General features: G+C 57.6%; 10 protein-coding genes across 10 annotated transcripts; 4 read left to right on the top strand and 6 right to left on the bottom strand.

The window, feature by feature from the left end:
- Window positions 1-134: 134 nt before the first annotated feature.
- K452DRAFT_350902 (uncharacterized protein) lies at window positions 135-1,400 on the top strand (the record flags this gene model as incomplete). Its single annotated transcript, XM_033545683.1, has 2 exons — window positions 135-248; window positions 457-1,400. 2 exons carry the CDS (start codon window positions 135-137, stop codon window positions 1,114-1,116), a joined length of 774 nt encoding a protein of 257 aa, XP_033398302.1. The 3' UTR covers window positions 1,117-1,400.
- Window positions 1,401-1,704: 304 nt separating this feature from the next.
- Window positions 1,705-2,365, bottom strand: K452DRAFT_226852 (uncharacterized protein; the record flags this gene model as incomplete). Its single annotated transcript, XM_033536858.1, has 3 exons — window positions 1,705-1,911; window positions 2,068-2,142; window positions 2,267-2,365. 3 exons carry the CDS (start codon window positions 2,363-2,365, stop codon window positions 1,705-1,707), a joined length of 381 nt encoding a protein of 126 aa, XP_033398301.1.
- A 494-nt stretch (window positions 2,366-2,859) lies between these two features.
- K452DRAFT_270354 (uncharacterized protein) lies at window positions 2,860-5,621 on the bottom strand. Its single transcript, XM_033538981.1, has 3 exons — window positions 5,594-5,621; window positions 4,069-5,527; window positions 2,860-4,012 (listed from the first exon to the last, which is right to left on the bottom strand). The coding sequence occupies exons 2-3, from the start codon at window positions 5,371-5,373 to the stop codon at window positions 3,173-3,175; spliced, it is 2,145 nt and encodes a 714-aa protein (XP_033398300.1). The 5' UTR covers window positions 5,374-5,527; window positions 5,594-5,621; the 3' UTR covers window positions 2,860-3,172.
- A 963-nt stretch (window positions 5,622-6,584) lies between these two features.
- K452DRAFT_206003 (uncharacterized protein) lies at window positions 6,585-7,037 on the top strand (the record flags this gene model as incomplete). The annotated part of the gene is made up of 1 exon (XM_033536106.1): window positions 6,585-7,037. A coding segment is annotated over one exon (453 nt), but the record flags the coding sequence as incomplete, so codon positions are not given.
- Window positions 7,038-7,310: 273 nt separating this feature from the next.
- Window positions 7,311-8,055, bottom strand: K452DRAFT_21122 (uncharacterized protein). The gene is made up of 2 exons (XM_033536180.1): window positions 7,933-8,055; window positions 7,311-7,890 (listed from the first exon to the last, which is right to left on the bottom strand). Exon 2 carries the CDS (start codon window positions 7,852-7,854, stop codon window positions 7,402-7,404), a length of 453 nt encoding a protein of 150 aa, XP_033398298.1. The 5' UTR covers window positions 7,855-7,890; window positions 7,933-8,055; the 3' UTR covers window positions 7,311-7,401.
- Window positions 8,056-8,180: 125 nt separating this feature from the next.
- K452DRAFT_297845 (uncharacterized protein) lies at window positions 8,181-8,763 on the bottom strand (the record flags this gene model as incomplete). The annotated part of the gene is made up of 2 exons (XM_033542065.1): window positions 8,181-8,437; window positions 8,517-8,763. The coding sequence occupies 2 exons, from the start codon at window positions 8,761-8,763 to the stop codon at window positions 8,181-8,183; spliced, it is 504 nt and encodes a 167-aa protein (XP_033398297.1).
- Window positions 8,764-9,169: 406 nt separating this feature from the next.
- Window positions 9,170-10,820, bottom strand: K452DRAFT_358330 (uncharacterized protein; the record flags this gene model as incomplete). Its single annotated transcript, XM_033546184.1, has 4 exons — window positions 9,170-9,686; window positions 9,736-10,481; window positions 10,538-10,630; window positions 10,689-10,820. The coding sequence occupies 4 exons, from the start codon at window positions 10,818-10,820 to the stop codon at window positions 9,221-9,223; spliced, it is 1,437 nt and encodes a 478-aa protein (XP_033398296.1). The 3' UTR covers window positions 9,170-9,220.
- A 1,095-nt stretch (window positions 10,821-11,915) lies between these two features.
- On the top strand, window positions 11,916-12,945 carry K452DRAFT_350899 (uncharacterized protein; the record flags this gene model as incomplete). The annotated part of the gene is made up of 3 exons (XM_033545682.1): window positions 11,916-12,063; window positions 12,088-12,382; window positions 12,435-12,945. The coding sequence occupies 3 exons, from the start codon at window positions 11,916-11,918 to the stop codon at window positions 12,940-12,942; spliced, it is 951 nt and encodes a 316-aa protein (XP_033398295.1).
- Window positions 12,946-13,092: 147 nt separating this feature from the next.
- On the top strand, window positions 13,093-14,993 carry K452DRAFT_21062 (uncharacterized protein). Its single transcript, XM_033536170.1, has 2 exons — window positions 13,093-13,298; window positions 13,354-14,993. Exons 1-2 carry the CDS (start codon window positions 13,137-13,139, stop codon window positions 14,809-14,811), a joined length of 1,620 nt encoding a protein of 539 aa, XP_033398294.1. The 5' UTR covers window positions 13,093-13,136; the 3' UTR covers window positions 14,812-14,993.
- Window positions 14,994-16,129: 1,136 nt separating this feature from the next.
- On the bottom strand, window positions 16,130-17,766 carry K452DRAFT_249399 (class II peroxidase). Its single transcript, XM_033538136.1, has 2 exons — window positions 17,040-17,766; window positions 16,130-16,928 (listed from the first exon to the last, which is right to left on the bottom strand). Exons 1-2 carry the CDS (start codon window positions 17,507-17,509, stop codon window positions 16,217-16,219), a joined length of 1,182 nt encoding a protein of 393 aa, XP_033398293.1. The 5' UTR covers window positions 17,510-17,766; the 3' UTR covers window positions 16,130-16,216.
- Window positions 17,767-23,103: the final 5,337 nt, after the last annotated feature.

Below are 23,103 nucleotides of genomic sequence, written 5' to 3'. Positions count from 1 at the left end.
GCGGTGATTCTCAGCGAAGGGCAGCAAGAAAGGCAGCTCACATCACCGGCAAAAGCCCGGAGTGAATTTCCCACCCACTACGCGCGCTCCCACCCACTGACGTACACACACGCACACACACGCACATACGCACAATGGCACTTCCGCTGCCGCCGGGCCTCACGCCCGCTGAAACCGCCTTCCTCTGCGAGATGGAGCTCGTGACGGTGCTCCCGCGGCAGCGCCTCGAGAGCCTCGAACTGCTAGGAGTGAGTAGCTGACCACCCCGCCGCCGCGCGTGGCGCCAACAACAACTACAACTACTATTGGCATACGCATTGTACGTCCCGATTCCTGGCCAGCATCCCCTCACTCTACCCACCTTGGCGCGCGCGCGCCTGGCAAGCGGCAAGCAACAACCGCACTCATACAAGCACATACACACACGAAGAAGCAGAAAGCTGACCGCACGCACAGGGTCCCACACCAGCACTCGCCCCACCCCACCGCGCAGACATACCGCTGTGGCTAGCCCTCCTGCTCAAGCGCCAAAAGCGAGCGAACATCGTGCCGCCACCATGGCTGCACCCGGACTCACTAAACACGATCCTGGAGATCGAAACAGAGCACGAGAGCGCCTTCGCACCCGCACCGCCACTCCCATCCTCCAACAACAACAACAGCAACACCGCCAGCACAAGCACAACCACGTACGCCGGCCTAGACGCGACCACCTCGTCGCCACCCTTCGTGCTCACGAGCACCGCGTCGGCGCCCCCCACCGCACTGCCCTACCACTGGCTCGAGCTGGGGGAAATGCTGCTCTCAGCCGCGCCCGACGACTTCGCCGACCCGGACCTCGTGCGGCGCCTGATGCGCGACCTGCGCGAAGTGCGCATGGCGAAGCTGCGCGCGGGCGTGGACGCGCTGGACGCGGGCGCGGGCGTGCGCATGAACGGCGTGGGCGGCATGGAGGTGGCCGAGGGCCGCAGCTTCATTGCCGGCGTCGTCGACGGGCTGCGCCGCGTTGGCGCGTCGCGCGAGCAGGCGCGGCGCGAGCGCGAGGCTGAGGATTTTGATGCTGCTGGTGCTGGTGCGAGGGAAGGCGCGTATAGTGATGATGAGATGGAGCTGTGAGAATGCCTGTGCCGCGTTTGGTTGTTGCTGTGATATCCTGTGCCGGCGTATTTGGGGCGGGGGAATTGGCCCTTGGGTGGGGAATGGCTGGGCTATGCTATGTATGCTGCTGCGAGCTACGAACAGCGGCTGCTTTTGGAGCGGAAAACTCTGGGCTGGTCCGTTCTATTTGATATGAGACGGAGGATTTATCTGCAGTAGATGCGGCATCTGCTTCGACGGAGCAGCATGACGTGGTAGCACAAAAAGTCATTGAACGTCTCATATACAATCTTCATTTCACGACAATTGACTGGCTCGAACATGCACGAAAAGTAAAACATTCACTGCTTCAAAGCACGGTGACCGCATCGTCACATAACAGCGTACCAATTCATGAACTCATGCGCTTTTCCGCGGTAAAATCGGGAGCGCCAACGACCCTTCGGTCTTTGATTCGACATTCTTCAGAAACCTAACCATGGCCAGAGGCCCCAGACCTGCATTCCGACAGAATCTCGCCCTGACGCCCGAATGAGAAATCTTTTTCTTAGCCACCCCAGACAAGCGGATCACACCAGAACCTCCCCTCTATCGAGAGAAAGCAATCTAAGCGTCCTCGACGACAGCCGTGGTCAGGCCCTTGGGGTCCTTGACGTTGACGGCCTGCACGTACGAGTACAGCTTCTCCTTGGCGCCCTCCTCGTCGTTACGCTTGCGCGAGATGCGGACGCGCAGGCGGAAGGGAACGCCCTTGATGCCGGACTCCCAGACCTTCTTGTTGAGCTGGGGGTCGAGACGGACGTCCTTGGTGCCCTGCACGGAAGAAAAAAACACACATCCGTCAGCCAAACCTGCTCCAAACCACGTCTTTGCCCCATCAAACCACAAACAAACACACTCGTTTGACCGAGTCCGTCCGTCCGTCCATCTGCCTAGACACGACACTACCGGGGAGGGAAGAAAACGTACCATGGCCTTCTCAGCGAAGGCACGGACCTCCTTGATGGCGCGGGGCGCCCGCTTCTTGAACGCAACGCCGTGGACCTGTAGAATGTATCCCCAATCAGTCTTCCGCCCAATGCCACTTGTTGCCCGAAGTGACCGTTTCTGGACTTCACCAAACTGATGTTGCTGGGTGTGTTGGGTATGTATGTGTGGTTCAACGTACGCGCTTGTGCAGGTGGATCGTGTACTCGCGCGCGACAACGTCGGCGATGGCGCTGCGCTGCTTGCCCGCGGGCTTGTTGGTCTTGGCCTGGGTGCTCATTTCTGCGTAACGCTCCGTCGTCAGTCCTTGTCGTTCCTCTCTGTGTGTGTGTGTACGGCTATTGCCGTCGGGGTTGCTCTCGTACTGGTTGTTTTGGAGGGCCTGGTGGTGTGGTCCGGGAAAAGGTCGTCGCAAGGAGTCAAAGTTCTCGGGCTGCTCTGCGTAGAATTGGGATGTGGGTTTGCCTCGCTTACCGGTGCGGCCAAACTTCGGCTTAGCCCCAACGCCTTGTCCGTGGCTTGCCCTTCGTTCGAGCACGTCTCGCAGGAACATCATGTTTCGTCTATTTCACTTTAATGCGTTAACGCCCCTTATCATTAAGATGGATTTACCAGCTGGCGAGATAGTGAATGATGCAAGCGGTCCCTATAGAATATTCATTCGTTGTCTAGCTACAAGCCTGAGTCCTGAACACAAGTGATGGAGTGAAGGTCTTCGAACACACATACTACAAACACCTCAACTAGATTTCTTTTTCAACTCCGTACAAGCTTGACAGTGACAAACGTTAATTCACTTAACGCATTAATTTCTTAATCATTTTACGTAGCCTACCTGCCAGGTATCTTGCGTAATGAACTAATCGCCGACCATCCCATACTCCGAACCAAACCCCAACCCATAAACTATGGTAGAACCAAGCCTCCGCTAACAGTCTGCCCTACTAAAACTCGAACGAAGCGCCTTTGTGAAAAAGAATCCTCATGCGGAGCTTTATCCTTACTCCATCGCTCGAGCCTGACGCCCAAATGCCAAACTTCTGACCACTTGAAGCTGATCGCAATCTCACATACGTGAACCTCTCCGTTATCGGTGTCCAATAAGTTCAAGTCCATCGAGCACGTCTTCCTCTGCATCGTCAAGCTCTTCGTCGTCATCCAAATCTTCATCTTCATCCAGATCGCTATCGTCATCGTCATCATCATCATCATCTTCCTCTTCTTCATCGTCCATGTCATCCGCGTCGTCATCAGAAACACCAAGGAAATGCCGAACTGGCGAGAGCGATCTAACTCTCTGCAAAATTTCGAATGGTAGGAACGAGCTTCCTGCGACATCGACCGACCTTGGCCTGTTGCGCTCGCGCTCGGCCTCGGCTTCCATCTCCGCCAAGAAGAAGTACGATCCAGATGATCTGCGTGTGAGATCGGGCGCGGGTGCTAGCGACTGGGGCCTAGCTCTCGGGATCGATATGGGATCCGTAGGCGTGCCGATCCCAGAACTATGTTCAGATTCTCTGCCCGTGAGGACCTGTACCTCGTTTGTATTGAACGAGTCGCAGTGAGCGCATTGGTTGCCGAGCCAATGGTAATTGGCCGTAGACTTTACAGAGCAATCATTGCAGTGAATGACCACTTTGGTGTCGGCGAATTGGGCAGGCATAGGCTGGGTTTCAATAGCGTGCTCGAGCTTTCGCCATTGAAGCTCCATGTTGACGCAGCTCTTCTTGCATATGGGACATTTGTAAGCGGTTTCCATGTACGCTTTATAGCAGTCGCGGTGCATGTAATGTCCGCAAGGCATGGAAACCACGTCTGTGGAAGAGGTGAACATGTAGTCACCACAGATTGGACAATCACACTCTGTGGCTCTCTCAATGCAGCGGTGATCTTGGGCAAACTGGATGGAAATGCAGACGTTGCAACGCTGACACAGTCAGCATTTCTGGTTCACAGAGATGCTCAGGGGTGGATCAACATTACCTTGCAATGGACAAAGTCCTTGCCAAGTCCTTCGCCGCGTCTACATATGCCGCAGTCGGGACAGTGATATATACTTTTCGTGTTGTCGTCGTCCCATAGCTTGCAAATGTCACAATACCACCACGCCGTGCGTCCTTGGCAAGCTCTGCAAAACTCTCCAGCCGGCTGGGGAGTGGCGCAAAGCATACAGAACATGTTCCGGGTTTGCTGCCGGTTCAAATGATGGGTTTCTTTTTCATCGTGGCAGTGCCTGCATGTATACCAACGATTGCAGTCGAAGCATTGGATCTTGACGTTCCTCTTGTAGTGCTTACAGCCGAAAGATGGCTCTTCATCCTCCTCTTCCACAGCGAGGACTTCACCAGAAATATCCGTCAACGCCGCACGCTCCTTCAGAGGGCAAAAGGTGGGCTTCATGTCCTCCACAGAAAGGTTGTAGTGCGATTCATCATCGGCTGCCGAGTACAGAGATGCGGGTGACGACAAATGCATATGGCTATCAACGACGGACGTGGTGGAGCTGGGCGTGAGCGGGCGCTCTTGAGACATGATGCTCGATGGCGATCGTGGTCGAGGTTGCGCTAGATGGGCGTGCAAGGCATGGTAGCGCTCCGTCATGAGGTTGTGCATCTGTTTCGCCTTCTCCTCGTTTGACGTCTTCATGTCCCGGATCTCGTGGATCTTCAGGCGCAAGATGCGCATGCCGTCGTCGGCCGGCAGGGACTCGGACATTGTGACTGCTGTAGAGGGGCTATTCGAAGTAGGATATGATAGGGCACGGCCGGGGCCTCGGCGCGATTGCGAGTGTGCTATTGCAATTGTGCTTGTACTACCCCGCGGCGAGTCCGGGCTCGGCCCAGGTCGAAAAGGCTCGGGGATGCCGTAGGAGGGGTTGGAGGAGCGCTCGTCTTGCAGCGGAACTGGGTTCGTCGAGGAAGGAGATGCCCTCGTAGCCGGAGACGTGAGCCTGACATGACCAACTGCTACAGTGGACCCAGGTGGTACTTCGGCATGGGGCTCGTGGATAGGGGTGGCGATCAGGCTGGAGGAGTCGTCGTGCGCGGGCAGGAGGGGTACGGCGGGCGCAGCTTCACCGTCGACCTGATGAGTGGAGATGTCTCCCGTGGCAAGCCCACCTGTCGCAGAGGGGCTCGCTGCTGCTTGTCCCGTCGACGGGCAATTTGCACGTGATGGGCGCGCGTCATTGGCGATCGCCGGGACGGGATGAGTCTGCTGCGTACCAGACAACCTTCGCGCGTGGCGAACGACGGGCTCGACGAGGAGCGACGAGATGAGGTTGGGCATGGAAGAGAGAGAGGACGAAGGAGCCGCGTGCGCGCATGTCGTCCGGCGTGCGCGTCCGGCTCCGTTTTGAAGCTGCTGCGGAGCCGGTCAACGTGACCTTGTTTGTCGCCAGCACTAACGGCCGCAGCAGCAGCGCCTTTCCTCTATCCACCATGTAGGTAGCGAGTCCCCTGGTTCTTTGCTGGGTAGTAAGTTCTAACGTACCATGCTGTGTTGCAAGAGCTGCGAGGACTGGATGCCATCGAGCCCGCCGCCAACCACGGATATAGTCCGTTTCATACGTGCGCGTCTGTCCGGCGAAGGTGTCCAAGACCTCCACCAGTGTGACCAGGGGCCAGAGGCCTACTCTGAAACTGGAAGGTAGATCGGCACGTTTCAACCGCCTTTTTCCCCAACAGGACTTCGGGATCCCCACCGATTCGCTGTGGGTGCGCCGTACATGCATCGGCAATCCTCCGTCCGTCTTCAGCCCTTATGGCCACTGCAGATGACGGTCAGGTTCTCGCCAGAAGGCCAGATTGAGCAACGAAAAGCAATTGAATGGACGCACAAGCACGAGGGAAGTGGAGCTGGTTGCCCGATTTGTTGGGAATCCTCATGGTAGGAGCTTTGTCAGAGCACCGTGATGTACATGCAAGAATAACGTATGGCACGAGGCTCCAGTGCCGCAACGATAAGGAAAATACGCGTGATTCAGCCCGTCACCTAGTTTTCTTTTTATATAAAAGAAGAGTGAAGTTCTACACGGCCGCGGCTCAGAATCACATCTATTGAGACCAGCTGAGGACAGACAGCAGAACTCATACAATGAGTCTGGCCATATCCAGCCGCCGGCAGTATCAGATAGCCCTCATCGCAATTTACATCAACCCTCACCAGCCTAATATATGTTAACCTAGGCCCTTCCCAAAGCGGCAACCCGTAGGGTTTGTAATCCAATTGTGGGGCAACGATCTCAACCCGCAGCAAGCTAAAAACCACCAACGGCGACAACCACCACTGCCGCCACCGCCGCCGCCGCTGCCGCCACAACTTTGACAGCGCTCCACACCCACACGACCGCAAGGCAGAAAAGAAAAAGAAAAAGAAAAAGAAAAAGCAAACCCAAGTAAACCAGTTCGCAACCCGCACACGCACACACACCCCACCGCGCAAACCCAACCATGCCACCACCACCACCAGCAACGACCACAACCCCCAACCACACCACCGACACCGACCCCTTCGACGCCCTCCTCTCCCTCGAAGACGAATACTACACCGAAGGGCACGCCCTAGGCGTGCGCGACGGCGCCCGCGCCGGCCAAATTGAAGGCCGCGTCTTCGGGCTCGAAAAGGGCTTTGAGAAATTCGTCGCGTTGGGGGCGCAGCACGGGCGCGCAGCGGTATGGGGGGCGCGGCTGCCGTCGGCCGCTTTTGGTGCAGAGACAGAGCCAGCTCCAGCGACAGCGATAGAGATAAAGGCAGACGTAGAAGCAGAGGCAGCGCGCCTCCCGCCCCTAAAGCGCAACCCCCGCCTCGCGCGACACATCGCAACCCTGCACGCGCTGACGGAGCCCGCGTCGCTGCCCACGCAAAACACAGAGGACGGGGTCAGCGAGGTGGAGGACCGCGCGCGGCGCGCGGCAGCCAAGGCCCGGCTTATCGAGAACATTGCGCAGGAGCGGGGGCTTGATGCCGGCAATGTCGACGCTGCCGATCCCCGCGAGCTCGAGACCGAGATCTTGGCTGCGCCGAGGAAGCAGGCTCCGAAGCGCGCGGCGGGCGGCCGTGCTGCTGTTAAGGTGGCGGGTGGTAGGGCGAGGGCTGCCCCTGCAGAGAGGAATATGGAGGATTTTGGGGCGTGAGGCTGGGCTGCTGGGGAAAGCTCTGCTCGGTAAGCGGGCTAGGGAGCTATCGAGCGAGCAAACGCCAAGTACCCAAGCAAGCAAGCGAGCGAGCTTGGAGTATTCAACCACGCAAAAGAAGCCGCAAGCGAAGCAAGCAGGCGAGGCCGCACTGCGCGCCGGCGACCTTGGCTTGTGCTACCTACCTAGGTACATTTGCGGTGACGAAGCGGTGGGCATGGACTGCGTCGGGCCTGGCCTGGCCCGCCAAACAGGCCTCGCCGACGTGGTCAGCTACATGCACGCACGCACGCATGCACGCATGCACGCGCGCAAACAGACGGACGGCCTTATGGCAGGAATTGCGGAGCTTGAAGACAGGGAGAGGGGAGAAGGGGAAGGAGGGGCAAAATGCGAATGAGACGAACGAGGTTATAGGCGTGGATGCGTGTGGGCTGGGCTTGAAGCTGGGTATGAAACCGGGCAGCGTTGTGTAGAGACAGAGACGCATGTCACAGTGAGATGAGATGAGATGCAAGGCAAGCGCAGGGTGCTGACTCCGAATGGTATTAGACTGGCTGCAAGCAAGAAAGCATGGAAGCAAGCAAGGGGGTGAGAGTGTATGTATGAAGAGCTCAGCATCGTAGGCAGGCATCGGAGCCGCAGGGGACGAGGTGACGAGCAACCCACCCTCGCATCAAACAAGCAGTCGTGCAGCTCTTTCTCCCCCCACCTACACAAGCAAAAGATCCATCTCGGACGCCGTGGCCCTCCGTCTCAACGGCACGCGATGCTTCGGACAGCTCTCCCGACAGGTGCAGCGACCGCGCCACGCCGTCCAGACATTGGCATAGAACCAGCCGAAAAGAAACGCCCTGCCGCCAGAGAAAGAGAAGTAGTCAACCCGGTCTTCATCGCGCACTCGCTCGTGCCTCGCGCGCGCGACCCCAGGCCGCCGCGAGACGGGACAGAGCTGCTTGCTTACAGGAGGATGTAGGCGCCGAGCGAGGCGAGCATGAGGCCGAAGATGGCGGCGGGCTGGTTGAGGCGCGGGACGCCGGCGCTGGAGCCGGTCGCCGACGCGGACGTCGCGGCTGCGGACGTCTTGGACGCGTCGTCGTCGCTGCTGCTGGAGGCGGTCGACGTGCTCTTGCTGTCTGAGGTGCTGGCCGTCTTGCTGGCGGAGGCGGTCTTGGACGCGGAGGCGGAGGCGCTGCCAGAGGCCGAAGCGGTGGTAGCTACATTGCGTTAGCGGAGGGGCTGGGCAATTTACATGTACGAGCCAACGGGAGAGCAGCCAAATGTGTGTGTACGTACAGACAGTGACGCCGGCGGCCTTGCAGACGGAGGCGAAAGCGCTCATGGCGGCCGTGGACTCGTCGCCGGTGCAGGCATCGCCGATCTTGCCCGCGATGGCCTTGTCCTTGCAGATGGTAGCGACGTCGGAAGGGTTGTCGGTGCCGCCGATGACGGTGAGGAGACAGGCGGGCGGGGTGTCGGCGAGGGCGACCTGCGCGACGGCCAGGAGCGCGACGACGAGGAAGAGCAGCGTCTTGTTGAACATGGTGGGTATCGCGGTGCTAATCACTGTTTTAGGGAAAAAAAAGTATGCTAGGATAGCCGAGGACGGAGGTCGGGCGGGTTTCGAAGAGATTGTCAGGGAGTTGCGGCGTCAAAGAGTGACTGGAAAGCAGATAGGGTTCTCAAGGAGCGTGTGTGGAGGAAGGTCGGAGGTGGGCAGAGGTGAAGGTCGTGTTTAGAGCTGCGACAGACATGGGGTGGCGCTAAGCTGGACCCTGTTGGCGCTAGCGTCTCGCTGCTGCCCGTGGGGGCGCAGGGACCGATCAGCATCACTGACAGGGGGGGTGCCCGACGACTTCAAGAGACTAAACACTTTTTTTCGTGCTGCTATCAACATCATTATTATAGCTCAAAAAGAATATACTCGGCACTTCTCTAGCGCACTCCATGCCATCTCAACCACCCACACCGGCCACGACTAACCCCACCATGCCTTCCTCTCACCCCAAACTCTCATAATAACTATACGGCATATTCAGCTTATAAAACGGCTCCGGCTGCTGCTGGCCCTCCCCACCAACCCATCTCGGCACGGGCAACACATCCAACGCATCCGTCCTCCTCTCCTCTCCAAAAACATACTCAAACGTCTTAGCCCATCCAACGCGATTGTTCAAGCCATCCAAATCCCACAACAGCTGCAAAAAATGCAGCATCGAAGAATGTGTATACGCGCTGTTGTCCGCGTAAGCAGTCCCTTGGTCGTGGATCAGCGTGCCAGCCGGGATCCACGGCGAGACGAGAAACGCCGGCACGCGCACACCTAGCCGCGTGAAGTCGTACGTCACGGCGTGGTTGTCTGAGATGCCGTTGAAGGCGAGGCCGTCTTCGGGGGCGGGAATGTGCGTGGGTGGGGGGACGTGATCGGCGAAGCCGCCGTGCTCGTCAAAGTTGACTATTAGGAGGCTGGTGTGCGTTAGTTGAGCAGTCTGTGATGCTAGGAGAGCGAACTTACGCGTTGTCCCAGTAGGGCGAGTTGCGGAGCGCGTCGTACACGTGCTTGATCAGTTGCTCGCCAGCGGCCATGTTGCTGGTCGGATGCATCGAGTCGATGGTGCAGCATTCGGGGTTGATGTACGAGAACGTGGGTAGAGTGCCGTTCGCGAGGTCGGCGTAGAACTCGTCGGCGTGCACGAGTTTGTCCATGGCGTTGTCCTGCACCCACTTGTACATCCAGGCGTCGATGATGTCCGTCTCGTAGTAGTTCTTCCACGTGATGTTTTTCTCGTTCAACGCCTGGAAGATGGATTTCGCGCAGGTCGTGCCAGTGACATTGGCATACCACCCGGCGGCCTGGTCATCGTTTTCAATCATGCCGCATGACGAACCCGAAGTCGCAAATTGGCGGTTGGGATTCGTGGGGCCTGGATGTTCGGCATGGTAGCTGTCGAAGAAGGCAAAGTTCTGCGCGATTGTCGCTAGCGTCTTGGACTTCTCCTCGCTGTAAGCCTGAATTACGAAGGCTGTGTCTCCAGGCGTGGCGCTGTATTTGTCGGATTGGCGCTCGATGAACCCACCCATCGTCGGAATGTCATTGTTGGTTGGGTGCCATTTCTGGTAGATCTCGTAGCTTGTCCCAGCAAAGGCGTGGTCTGGGTCTTTGAGAGGAACCTCGCGTTCGTAAGGCGCGGCGCAGATTTCTATTGGTTCGTTCCATACGGTCCAGTTGGGGTTTGTATAGTTGTTGCAGTAGTCGATGCCCTGTAGACATGTCAGTATTGGCAAATCATTGAAACGGCCTCAACTACTAGCTGTACCCTGAGGCCGTCAATGTCGTCTCTAAAACTCCAATATCCAGCAATATTGTCAAAGGAGTGGTTCTCCATCATGAGATAAATCACATGCTTGATCTGCGCAGGGACATGTAGTCAGCCCTATGCAGCCTTACACTAATTGGGAGCAAATTACCTTCCCATTCAACGACTGCCAAACGTCATTCGACTTGCTGTACTTGCCATGCTGGTGGATGAGAGTGGGGGCAGTTGAGGCAAGAGAAGAAAAAGCAAGGCCAAAAGCCAGAGAGTAAGATATCGATCTCATGTTGAGGCCGTTCAGTTACTGGTAGGAAACTTAATAGCGCTGAGAGATTGCTACTGCTGCCACTGATAAAACGAAGAAGACGTGTTAAATATTTATACTGGACGAGTACAAAAAAAGAAACAGAGACGACTGCCGACAGGAGGTGCCGGAGTGCGTTCGCGCGGACATACAAACATGGTAGAAAGACGGAAACATCCTTTCTTTCCGAGGGATACAAAGTTCCACGAACGAAGTTGTCAAAACCAATCGATGCCGGGCTTCCCGAAGAGCATGACTTCAACTGAGAAGAGAAGATCCATGTTATCGGAAACACGAAAGGAAGGTAGCACTGGGACGGAGGCTGTTGAGTGAAAGTAGTGGAGAAAAATGCACTCGCATCTGTTGTAAAACCTCGCAAGCCGTGCCTGTGACCACAAAAGCACGCATTCAGAACGGCTTGATAGCTCTTTACAGAGAAGATCCAACATGCGTAGACGTCTGATGATGTTGATTTTAGTGCATATGTCTCTGAATCACGAAGCCGATGCCCCGCCTGGCGGGGTATTTCGTCATGGGTCTCTTTTCGCGCCGCGTTCTGCAATGACCATGACGCGTGGTGATAACGCATGAGGGCCGATTCGGACGTACGATTGGAGATGCCCGGTGATAGCCAAGGAACGAGGTGGAAAGCGATCAAGGAATGCGGCGGAGTTGGAGGACCAGAAGGCAGGCGAAGCTTTGCCGAGCAGACCAGACAGGGCTTGAATCCTGAAGCGAACACCAATTGCAACGTGCCCCGCTTGCGATGCAGGTACACGCACATGCGGCCCCCGCAAAGAGCCGTAAGCAGCAACATGCGTGCTGCCACTGGCCACTGCGTACATGGCGCTCTGCGCGTTACCTCGTGCAGCGACAAACTCTTCTGGTTGGCTGACACGGCAGATGGTCAACTGGAATGCGGTGACGGCATGTATTGCCCTTCCTTTTCAGTCTCCTCTGAGCGATGACAGCGACGACCCTAAAGCTGCTGTGCGCATGCTCATGGAGGCTATATCAAGGGCTCTGTTCGCACCCTAGATTAAGTTCTTCAGTGTCACAGTCCACACGTCCACCATCATGGCCTCGTCTTTCATCAAGAACACACTTTTCGGCAAGTGCACTACTACGGCCACGTCGTCAACGAAGGGTTACTTGCCGTTGACAGACAGTGAACACTCTCCACGGCTAGCATATCATCCTTGTCGGTACTCGTGTTTCCATGATGGTACAACTTCTGACCTTGTCTCAGGTGCTGAAGACGAAGAAAGCGCACTTGCGGATAGCTCACTGGAGTCTGAAAAGCAGCGGCAGGCAGGCAGCGGACGAGACCCAGCACCAGCAAAATCTAGCTTCCATGTCGATGCGCGTGTGATATCAGACGCCATAATCGGCCTATCGGACGGGTTGACAGTCCCTTTTGCCCTTACAGCAGGGCTCTCGGCTTTGGGTAACACCAAAGTCGTCATCTATGGCGGCCTGGCGGAGCTGATAGCAGGCTCGATTTCCATGGGCCTGGGCGGTTACCTCGGCGCAAAGAGCGAAGAGTATGTAATGTCGTCCTGATTGGCAAGACTACATGCTTACCGTTGAGATCAGAGAGTCATACAGAGCGACTGTAGCTCAAACAAAAGAGGACATAGTGGAGCAGCCCGATGCCGTGCGCGAGACCGTTTTCTCGCTCCTAGCGTCCTACGATCTCCCCGAGACGCTCGCGACCGAGCTGACAGAGCATCTCTCCGGCTCACCGAAGGCACTGGACTTCCTCATACGCTTTGAGCATTCTCTTCCCGAGCCTCCGGCGACAAGAGCCTTCACGTGCGCGCTGACGATCGCTTTGGGGTATTTTATCGGGGGATTCGTGCCGCTTTTGCCGTATTTCTTTGTGGCTACTCACGCTGTTGATTGCGGATTGGTTTGGTCTGCGGGTACTATGGCTATTGCGCTGTTTTTGTTTGGGTTTGGGAAGACTGGCATTGTGAACGGGTGGAAGGGGTGGAGCAAGGGGTTGAAGAACGTGAGAGGGGGAGTGGAGATGGTGGTCGTTGGCAGTGTTGCGGCGGCGGCAGCGATGGGGTTAGTGTATGCATTCAACCAGGGGCGATGAGTGAATAAGGATGATTATAGGTATAGGTTGTGTTGATGTTGATGTGACGACGACCCTGCGACGACGGGTGGCTTGGCGTGAGGCTGAGACGGAGGCTGAGCGGTGGCTGAAAGGGCTACAATCCGACTCCCGCAAGCATCAGCCCTCGTTACTTTCACCACCCAACCCACGTCTTTCCGCAACACAAAACCGCCATGGAGACGTCCAACGTCATGCCCAACGCTGGCTTCGGGCTCAATGGCGGCGACCTTGCCCCTGCCCAAGACATCATGAACGCCGACATGGACATCGACATGGACATCGACCTCACCGTGGACCCAGAGACGGCCGAACTCGAAGCCGAGGCCATGAAGATGGCACGCAGCACCTGATTCCTCCCTGGAAGCGCCCCGGCTAACCAGCGCCCTGCAGGACCATCTCAGCAGCGCTCCTATTCCCGAAGGCGCCGTCGACCAGCCGCCTTTGACCACGGAGCCGCAGCCAGAGAAGGTGCACGTCAGAGGACTCGACAACCTGACTACCGGGAGCATCAAGGCCTTTGCCATGGAGCACTATCCTTCGGACGCCTACGTGCGCCTGGAGTGGATTGACGACACCTCTGCCAACATCATCTACGAAACGGCCGACGCGGCGCGCGACGCGCTGCTCGCCCTCACCGACCCCGCCGTTATCGACCCCCAGTCAAAGCACGAAGTCGAGCTACGCAAAGCCAAGCCGATGACAAGCCACCCCGATGCCGACCTCTTCGTCCGGCAAGCCGTGGTCACCGATTTGAAGAAAGCGCGCGCCCACGAAGCGAGCCGCTTCTATCTGATGAACCCAGAGCACGACCCCAGAGAGAGGAAAAGAAGACACCAAGACTTGGGCCGCGGGGCTGGCGACTACAACCGGAGACGCTTTGATGACCGCGAGCAGAGGCGGCGGAGGAACCAGGACACATTCGACGTGGACATGTACGACGAGAGCGGCGAAGGAGGAGGGGAGGCGCCACGGGCCCGCTCGCGGCGGCACCGGCGCGACTCGTACTCGGACTTTTCGTCTGGCGATGAGCGGCGCGGCGGACGGCGACGGGCCGTCAGAGGCAGAGGAGGCGACCTCTTTGGCGACGGGTCCAAGTCGGACGGCCGACTGCGCAACCGCAGCGCATCCCCACTTCGTGACGGCGACGGCCGCCTCGGCTTCGAAGAAGACCCCGTCGCGATGCAGCGGCGCGTGCGGCGTCGCAGCCAGACGCCACCGAGCGCGTACCGGGCGCGCGAGAACGGCGCCATGGCGCAGGCGGCCGGCGGGAATGAGGGTAAAGAGCTATTCCCAGTGCAAGCGCCCAAGTCGGCGCTGCTGTCCTCGTCCAGCGGAACGGCCACCCCCGCGGCCAACAGCGGCAACAGCAACAGCACCAAAGAGCTCTTCCCCAGCAAACACATCCCAGGCAAGCGCTCGCGCGAGCTCTTCCCCAACAAGACGGCCCACAGCAACCACAGGCGACAAGACGCCCTCGACGCAGCCGACATCTCAGACGCCGCGTTCACGCAGCTGCGCGCGAACAGCAGTCTCGAGGACCGCATCACGCCGAGCGACGGCAGCAACGGCCGCAGCCTTGAGGACCGCATCAACAGTGGCAGCAACAGCAAAGCGCACAGCCGGCCGCCGGCCGAGGGCTTCAGCGTGCGCGGCGCCAGCCGCTCCGAGCACGGCGAGCCGGCGCCAGGCTTCTCGATCCGTGGCGCGGCGGGCGAGGCGCCCAGGGAGCTGTTTCCGCTTAAGTCGGGCAAGGGGGGCTCGGGTGGGAATGCGGGGAAGGAGCTTTTTGCTGAGAAAATCAAGGGGAGGGGTGGGCCGCGGAGGAGGGCCGAGGATATGTTTTTCTAAGCGTGTGCGGGTTATGTGTGTGTTTGGGGTTCGAAGATGGGTGGGAGTGAGATGGCGATGATCTTCCCTTTTTTCCTTCTTCTCCTCCTCCTCCTTCTTCTTCTTTTTCTTCTTCTTTTCCTTTCTTGGTACGGGTTCTCGGTTCCTCAATACTTTCTCCTTCCTCCTCTTCCTCTTCTTCTTCTTTGCGAGACTACATCTCTCGCACTTGACGGCGCGGCGGGTGCAGCGATACATGGGTTCGGGACCGGGAAGCGGTACGGCGTTCTTGGGGCGGTGCGGCGTGCGGGTGGGGGGTACAGAAGCAGATTGACGGATGGGCAGACGGGCAGGTGGGCAGAGCGGACCAGCTAAAACACATGTATGAAAGAGGTGGTTGAAGATGAAGACGAAGATGAAGCTAGCTGGTGCCATCTGTGCAGTCGTTTATGCTCGTGTATGTACGTACGTACATGTACATGTCCTCGCCTTCTCGCTTTCCCTCACAATACCATTGAAGTCTGCAAATACGCTCGTCCACAGCAAGCTGCACCTGTCACATCCGCGCCGCAAACAAAAACCCACCGCAGCCTCATCACACAGACGCGTCCGCCCCTCCTCCTGCATTTGAAACTACAGACCCCCTAAGAAGCCGCCCTAGCTACTCCTCTGCTCTATAGTAAAGACCCTGCCTATTCCTAGCGCTCCCGCTCCCGCTCCCGCGCCTCAGGGCCCAAAGAAACCCTCCACTAGGAGTAGCACGCCGAGCGAGAGCAAGATTAACCCCATCCCTCCAAACGCACACATTTGGTGCGCCTACAACCAACCCAAAGCCAAGCCTAAACCATGCATCTTGCAATTTCGATGATGAACATCATCACCAACTCACATGCGATTCGACGATGATCGTCATCACCGTTTGGAGGATGGGTTGGTGATGACGGCCATCATTGTTTCGAGCAAGAACTCGGTGATGATGCTCATTATCAAAAACACAAAATGCAGAATTGGGGCTTAGGTTGTGGTGAGGTTGCGGGGTTTGTTGGGTTGGTGAATATAGTCGAGTGGAGTGAATAGTATTAATCGGGGTTTTGTCATTGTCTATAGGTATTGTAACTGGGGGTTAGCGTTGTGTAGTGTATTTACTGCGACTGTTTTTGTGAGTGTTTGTATGAAAGTGGTGGGCGCACACATATACTCATAGAGAGAGAGAAGGGACGGAAAAGCAGTGCGGACTGGCTGATTTGTTTGGCGGTGTGCTCTACGTGTATAGATAGATAGGCTCTAGTCTAGCGCGACAGCGGGAGCAGCGGGGGAGAGGGGAGTTGTGAAGAAAGAGAATAAGGAAAAGAGCTGGCAAGCCACTACCACCGTTAACCCTACCCATCCAACCCCCCCTCTACCCCTCAAACAGACACACCACGGCCTAGTCAAAGCTGCTCTTGAACACGATGCGCGCGTCCTCGCCCGTCGCAAACGGCACGCCCAGCTCAAACAGGCGCATCACGACATCGGCAAAGTCCTTGAAGAAGGCCTCGTTATCCTTGGCATAGCGCTCGACGACCGGACGGAACTTCTTATCCTTGACGAGCGCCATATCCGTGGGCAGCATCATAAGGCTCTTGGTCTTACTATCCTGGAACTGGCGGGGGCCGTCCCACTTGCGGTAAGACCAGCGCTCATCGAGCAGCAACCTGAAGTAGTCGTTGGTGAGGGTCGTCGGGGAGAAGGTCCAGGGGCCCTCGAAGCCGGAGCGGTCGGTGTGGCAGCGGCCGAGCGCGTGCGCGCCGCTCAGCGCCACAATCTCTTGGTCGTTGAAGCCCATGCGGCCGAAGATGGCGCGCAGGTGGTCGTGGCCCTGCGACGCGTCGGGGAGCCGCCCGTCCGGCGTGCAGAACGACACGTCCCGGTCTTGCCGGCCGGGCCGCCAGGGGATCTTCGGCCCTTGCATTTCTTGGATCGCGCACACTGCCGCTAGCGTCCACAGGTCGGAGAACGTGATCCACGGGAAGCGCGCCCGGATGGGCTCGAGGAAGTCGCGCGCCGCGCGCAGTCCGGCGTTCGCCCCGTGGTCGCCTTCCGGTGGGAAGCGCATGGTTGCGCCGTTGGAGCCGCCGGTGCCGGTTTCCTTGTCGAAGCTGTAGGAGAAGTGTGTCAGTACAGCTTCGTCCTCTGTCAAACAAGACATGCAGCTTCCTCTTCTCCCTCTTCCTCACTGAAAGGCCAACAACAAGAAAAGCAAGACTCACGTGCCACTAGCATGCCAGCCCAGCCTCAACAACACAGGCCCATAGCTGCCATCGTCATAGTCGTCGTGCTCCTCCAAAGCCTTCGCCACGGCGTCATACACGGCCTGGAAGTCCTCCGTCTTGGGCGTGAAGGCGGCGCCTTTCACTGCGGCGCCGACGCCCTGCTCCGAGCTCGACGTCCCCCGCAGCATGCCCGAGCTGTAGCCCCAGTAGCCGGCGCCGCCCAGCACGGCCAGCGCGCCGAGCCATATGGCGGGGTTGCTGCCACTGCTGCTGCTGGGGTTGGGGTTGCTCCCGCCCTCTGAGGCGTAGCCCCGCCGCGATTGGTGCTGGTACCGGATGGCGCGGCGGGTGAGGTTGCTGCTGAGGCGAGGAGCGCGGGCTGCAGTGGTGGTGGCGGTGGTGAGAGGAGAGGCAGTGGTGCGCAGGGCGGCGCTGCGGGCGAAGACGGTCCTGGCGGCGGCGGCCATGGTTGCTGTGTTGACAGATAACGTGTGCGGGGTTATGGCAGAAGCAGTGACGCGATTGCAATGGAAGAGAGAGAGAGAGAGAGAGAACGCAAGGTAGAGGAATCCAATCTCTCGAGCGAAGCGGGACAGCAAACAAGCAGGCGCCGGAGATAGAAATATCCAAACGCTCAGCTACCGGCAACCGTCCCGTAGGTCCCTAGCTTTGTCAACCCCCCAACAACGGGCTGCCCGTAGTGACGACGGGACGCCAGGGTTCACGACGCGAGCCCGCGAGCCAGCCAACGCGCCAACCGACCAATGAGCCACCGACCAGCATCAGCAAAAGCCAGCAAGAGCCCCACCCTCCCAAACCCGGGCACCAATCGCCGCGCGCCCATTTCGGCCAGTCGTCCAGATCGCCGCGGCTTGGGTAAGCGGCTTCGCGCGCGGCGTCGTTGGCCCTCTCGGCCAGACTTGCTCGTTTTGTCAGCGGTTACTTCGTGCTCTGCGGATGACTTCCCTCGGTAATTATATTTGTAGACGACGAGGTGCACCTAGAACAGGAGCAGCGAGGACCGAGACTTGATCCGTACGCAAGGCAGACTGCCTGCTCATCGTGCGTCCTGCCGTCTGGACCGCCGTGCTTATGTATGTACATGCGTACCACCACCACTGCCTCCTCATCCCACCCCTTCCCCTTGCCTACCTAGGTAAGCAGGCAGGCAGGCAAGCAGCCTCACCTCGTCTCTCCTCTCTCTCTCCCTCTCCCCAATGCCCCCATCTCCGCCGCCTACCTGTCGACAACGCCGTCCCCCACACAGGGCGCACCGCAGCTGAGACAAGACACAAACCACGAGGCTCGTGCCGCCAGCCAGCTACGCACCCGCCGCCGTCTGAGACACGCCTGCAACATTGTTGCGACGACGTGTCCCGGCCCCCAGCTCTCGGCCAGCGGGACGGACTCGAATCGCGTACCCATCCACAGAAAGCATGGGTGTGTGCTATGCTATGCAACGCCATGCCGTGCAGCCCGCCCGGTGCCCTGCGTATTTGTTTCCATGTTTGTCTATCCGTTCGCCCAATCATCCAGGCGCACACGAGCACAGCAAACACATCCACAAGCCCACAAGCCCCCAAGCGAGATATGTACGCGATGCATTCATGGTCCAGTAATAGGTAGCAGCAGCAGCAGTGTGCGCACCCGACCACAAGCGTCTTCGGCAGGCCCAGCCCGCCCCAGTCGTATCAAATAATTACACCACCCGTCTCGCAGCAGGCAGGCATGTAGGTAGCTAAGTAAGTAAGTAAGCAACAAGAAGAAAAAGAGAACTACCTATATCCCCGCCGTCGACCGCGGGCAGCAGCCTCCAGCAGCCCGTCAATCGCAAGAGGTAGAAACGGCAGCATGCGCAACGACGCTGTCCCGTCCCAGAACCCCCCCCTGCTCCCAAAGCAAGAACCGCAAACCAGGAACCAAACGCGCATAGGTAACTAGGTAGGCAGCAACAGCACGACGAAGCGGCACCAGGCCACCGCGCCCCGCCCCGCCAAAACAGCCAGCCAGCCAGCCCGCCTCGGCCAAGAAAAGAGCAGCAAAGGTAAAGAGAGAGAGAGAGGGAGGCACGCACATGCAAAGCGAGAGAAAACAAAAAAGCCATCAAGCCGTCAAGCCCATAAACAGGACATAAAGACCTATCGTAGTAACCAGAAGAAGCGGCCAGCATCCTACCCCCTCGTTCTCCACTCCGAGCGCAATGTATGCTCTGCAACCGCACCCGGTCCCGCCCCCATCATCTCAGCCCACCAGACCGTCAAGCATCAAGCGTTTAGCCCTCTCCAGCAGAGCCGGGCAGAGCAGATCAGAACAGGGCCGCATGAACGAGTGCATGTGCACGTACATGCACGAGCATAAGCGCATACAAGCGTGCCGTGCCCATCCCCCAACCCAACCCCATCCAACAACCAACCAACCAACCAAGCCCAAAGCCAGCCAGACCCAGACGCAAAAGAGCCAACCCGACCCAAAACGAACCCGAACCAAACGAATCAAAGCCAGTCCTCAATAAAAAAGAAGAAAAACAATCATATACGAGTTGCATGCTTTGCTACGCCGACCCCCACCCCATGCTGTGCTATGCTGCGCTGGAAGAGTGTTAAAAAACAAAAGAAACAAAAAAGAAACAAAAAAACAGAAAAACGGGAAAGACAACCCAAAAAAGGCACTAGAGAGAATTGACTCAGATTAAAGGAGCGAGACGGAAGCGCAAGGCCGACAGGTCGGATCAATTGTGTGCGAGAAGCATGGTACCGAGGCATCGAGAACCGCTCGTCGTCTCGATGCGCCGTATATATCGAAGGTGTGTTGCTTCGGTACCGCCATGACAAAAGCGGTTGAACATATATGTGCGTGTGTGTGCGTGTTGGTCAGAGCGCAACGCAACGGCCGGGCTCGGCGGCGCCAGAGTAGGTGTAGGAGCTGCGTGCGAGCCTTATTTTTGGCGGGTTTCGTAACACGCAGCGTCGCGTAGCCCGGAAAAAAAAATGTGCGTGTTATTTACTTGAGCAATGACCAGCACGTGTAGAGAAGTAGATAGACAAGAAAGGCTCTAAGACTTTGTACCCTCCGGGAGAAGCAAACGTCGAATCCCAGGCTCCAAACGCCGACGTTTCGTTAAGCACGGTGGAAGACATATTCAGTGGACGGTGGGAACAGAACGCAAAAGGCATTCTGAGCCTTGGGCCCTGCATCTCTCAATGCCCTGTTGACGTCCGAGCCCGTTGGCAATGCAAACAGATCGTTGGGCCAACTCTTCATAGAGTCGAGATGATCCCTTTCGAAGTGCGTGAGCAGCTGGTTGCGAGTACTCGGCATTTTGGCAAAGTTCTTTCCGCCGCGCGTGCGACCTTCGCCGACATTTTGACATGCGCGGCAACAGAGCTTGTTGAATATGTCGTGGTTGTTGGTGCTGACGAGAGTCGTCTCGAGCTCGGAGCGTAGCAGATGGAGGTCTGGAACGCTGGTGCTGTTCGGATAGGCATAGGTCCAATGCTGCATACCGAACTCCAAAGCGATTTTGCTGCGAATCTCCGGCTGGAGGGAACTATCGGCAAGTTGTTGCAGCGCGAAACGCATGTTGCCAATGAAGTCCTGCGAGCCCTGAGAGATGTCGTTGGGAATAACGGCGGCCTTGCCCCTGGCGAACGCAGACGGCTCGGTGTCTGGGATTTGTTGCGTAGGTGCAGTGGTTCTAGGTCTGGTGTAGTCGGGTGGACAATCTTCAAGATTCCAGCCACCCGTGGACTTTTGCGACATTGTGAGGACGGGGAGGTTGCGCGGCCATGGAACTGCGCAGAGGTACCGCATCTCAGTCTTGGGGCCTGCAAGGCGGAACAAATCAAAATCGCCGACTGTGTTGGCGTGGTCGTCGCGGATATGGTGCATAAGCTCTCTAAACGTCCGTTTTTTGTTGCTGTCATTGCGCTTGCAGCCAGGGCATCGGAACTTCTGAACATTGCGGGTTGGTTGGCGGAACTCGGAATACAGCTCGCTCAGCTTGCGGTTGATTTGATATTCCACAATTCTGCAGGCATGCTCAATCGTCAGGACGTACCGCCCGTCTGCGGGATAGTAGTTTTTAAAGGGACTGGTCGGTGGGAACTGCGATCCCGGCTTTGATCTGGCGGGCAAGTTATACCAGGCTTTCCAGACGTCTCCGAGAATACCGAGAGTGAACTCCTGATGGGGCATGTTGTATCCTTGTCCTTGCACCTTGATAAACTCATACTTATCCACCACCCGCTCGGTGAGCTTGGACACGAGGTCAAGACCACGAGAGGACTGCATGGGTTGAAGTGAGGGAATTAGATCCCAATAACCCGTCTGTTCCGCCTCTTTTTCTAGCCTCCATATGTGTTCAGCCTTTTCGCGGAACTGCAGGAGCTTGGGACGCAACACTTGCCACAGCTTTTCCGTCTTGAAGTCCTTGTTTATCTTAATGTTTTCTTGATATGACGGAATGAGCTTGAGTACATCCTCGCGGATAGGGGGATCAAGCTGTGCGGCCTTGCTGATGATGAATTCTTTCCGCTTGTGCTTTAGTTGCGTGCTGTTGACGGCCCTAGCATTATTCCACTGCTTCTCCCACATGTCGATCTGGTAGCGATGATCCATGTAAAGAATCGTCTGTTCGCGGCACTCCTGCATCCATGCTCTTACCAGGACAGCCTTGTCCTCCTCTGACACTTCTCGTTTCTCGAGAAGGGCCAGGAAGTCGTCATAGTCTTGCAACGCCTTCGTGACATCGTCCTTGAGGAAAATCGGCTGATGGCCGGAAGCCATTGAACGTCCAAGGGTATCGCCATATCCAGCGTACGAATAGTGGTTCCAGGAATCAACAGTTGCGCACGGAATGCAGTGGAAAAGACCAGGATATTTCGTTCTAACGGCGGCTATGTCTTCATGCTTGATAATCTTTTCCATGAGACAAGTTGTACACCATCGGCGGAGGAAAGCCCAGTAAGTCTTGCGCGCCTTATGGTCACCGCAGGACATACAGCCTTGTCCGGACAGCAGGTCTGCGTACTGCCAATCTTGCAGAGGAAGCGGAGTTGCAGGTAGGTCCGCGCCAAAATGGCTGACCATGCTGTTTTTCCAGATGTGGTTGTACGAGAGCGCATCGTGGAATCCACGGCTGACCCTCTGGAACGTGAAGAGCATGCTGGGTTCGCTGAATTCGAATATCCTTTTCCAGATGTCATCGTAAACCCGCGTTTGCACCGCACGATCTCGCCTGATCCTCGTGGGTCCTGGCTGCTTGATTGGGGCGGTCCTTTTCACCTTCTTCGATGGAGGCGCAGCCTGCTCGTCGCGGAAGATTCGTTTGCCCAGGATCTGTTCGGGTTGCTGCACGGGATAAGCACCGTTGGCCAGTTGGGGGGTTTGCGGGAGAACTCGGAAGGCTAGGACGCCGTAGTTGTCGCGCATGGTGTAGAGGAAGAAGAGGCCGTTGAACCAGGTAAGATAGACGCCGGAATCAGCGTCATAGGTGGTACTGGGGTTAAAGAAGTACTCGGGCGGCAAACATTCGGTCGGATGTTTGATAAATCCTTCAGTAGGATGCGAAAGAAACAAATGGCCGTTGTGCCAGCATGAACGCCAAGCTGAAATCCAAGCATCGGAAGTGAAAGTCGGTCTACTGTTGCTGCTGGCAGCCATTTGCGGGGGCGGGTCGGCGAGAGGCTGAGCGGGACGGCCCGGGGCAAATTCACGAGGCGGAAAAGAGGCGGGAGGTGCCTCGAGTGAGGCCGGGCGACCGAAAGGCTCCATGGCGGGCAGTTGAGGGCGGCGATGGGCAAGGCTCGATGGCCCGACTCCTACGGGGGGATCGTGTGCATCTATGTACGGTCGCTGTCGCAGCGGCTCGGGGAGGAGGCCGGCTGGCGAGGGGCGAGGAGGGTATGTGACGGACGGAGGGTGCGGGTGCGGCATGCGCTCTCAGGGTGGCTGTCAAAGGTGAGAGAGTGTGGGTGACATGTTGGTGATGGGAGATCAGCACGGCGGGAGTTTAGGGCCGAGGGGGGAAGGCCCTACAATTCTCCGCGTCTGGGCCCGGGCT

Source organism: Aplosporella prunicola (genome assembly GCF_010093885.1).
Source record: "Aplosporella prunicola CBS 121167 unplaced genomic scaffold K452scaffold_11, whole genome shotgun sequence".
NCBI lineage: Eukaryota > Fungi > Ascomycota > Dothideomycetes > Botryosphaeriales > Aplosporellaceae > Aplosporella > Aplosporella prunicola.
This window is presented reverse-complemented; position numbering and strand designations above follow the sequence as displayed.

Excerpts from the sequence above, each read along its gene's own strand:
- K452DRAFT_21122 (XM_033536180.1), bottom strand. The coding sequence starts at position 7,854 with ATGCCTGCCTACGATGCTGAGCTCTTCATACATACACTCTCACCCCCT.
- K452DRAFT_21062 (XM_033536170.1), top strand. The coding sequence starts at position 13,137 with ATGGAGACGTCCAACGTCATGCCCAACGCTGGCTTCGGGCTCAATGGC. Across the intron at positions 13,299-13,353 it reads AAGCCGAGGCCATGAAGATG|GACCATCTCAGCAGCGCTCC; the intron begins GCACGCAGCACC and ends AGCGCCCTGCAG.
- K452DRAFT_249399 (XM_033538136.1), bottom strand. The coding sequence starts at position 17,509 with ATGGCCGCCGCCGCCAGGACCGTCTTCGCCCGCAGCGCCGCCCTGCGC. Across the intron at positions 16,929-17,039 it reads GGCTGGCATGCTAGTGGCAC|CTTCGACAAGGAAACCGGCA; the intron begins GTGAGTCTTGCT and ends CTTCTCCTACAG.
- K452DRAFT_270354 (XM_033538981.1), bottom strand. The coding sequence starts at position 5,373 with ATGCCCAACCTCATCTCGTCGCTCCTCGTCGAGCCCGTCGTTCGCCAC. Across the intron at positions 4,013-4,068 it reads AGGACTTTGTCCATTGCAAG|CGTTGCAACGTCTGCATTTC; the intron begins GTAATGTTGATC and ends TGACTGTGTCAG.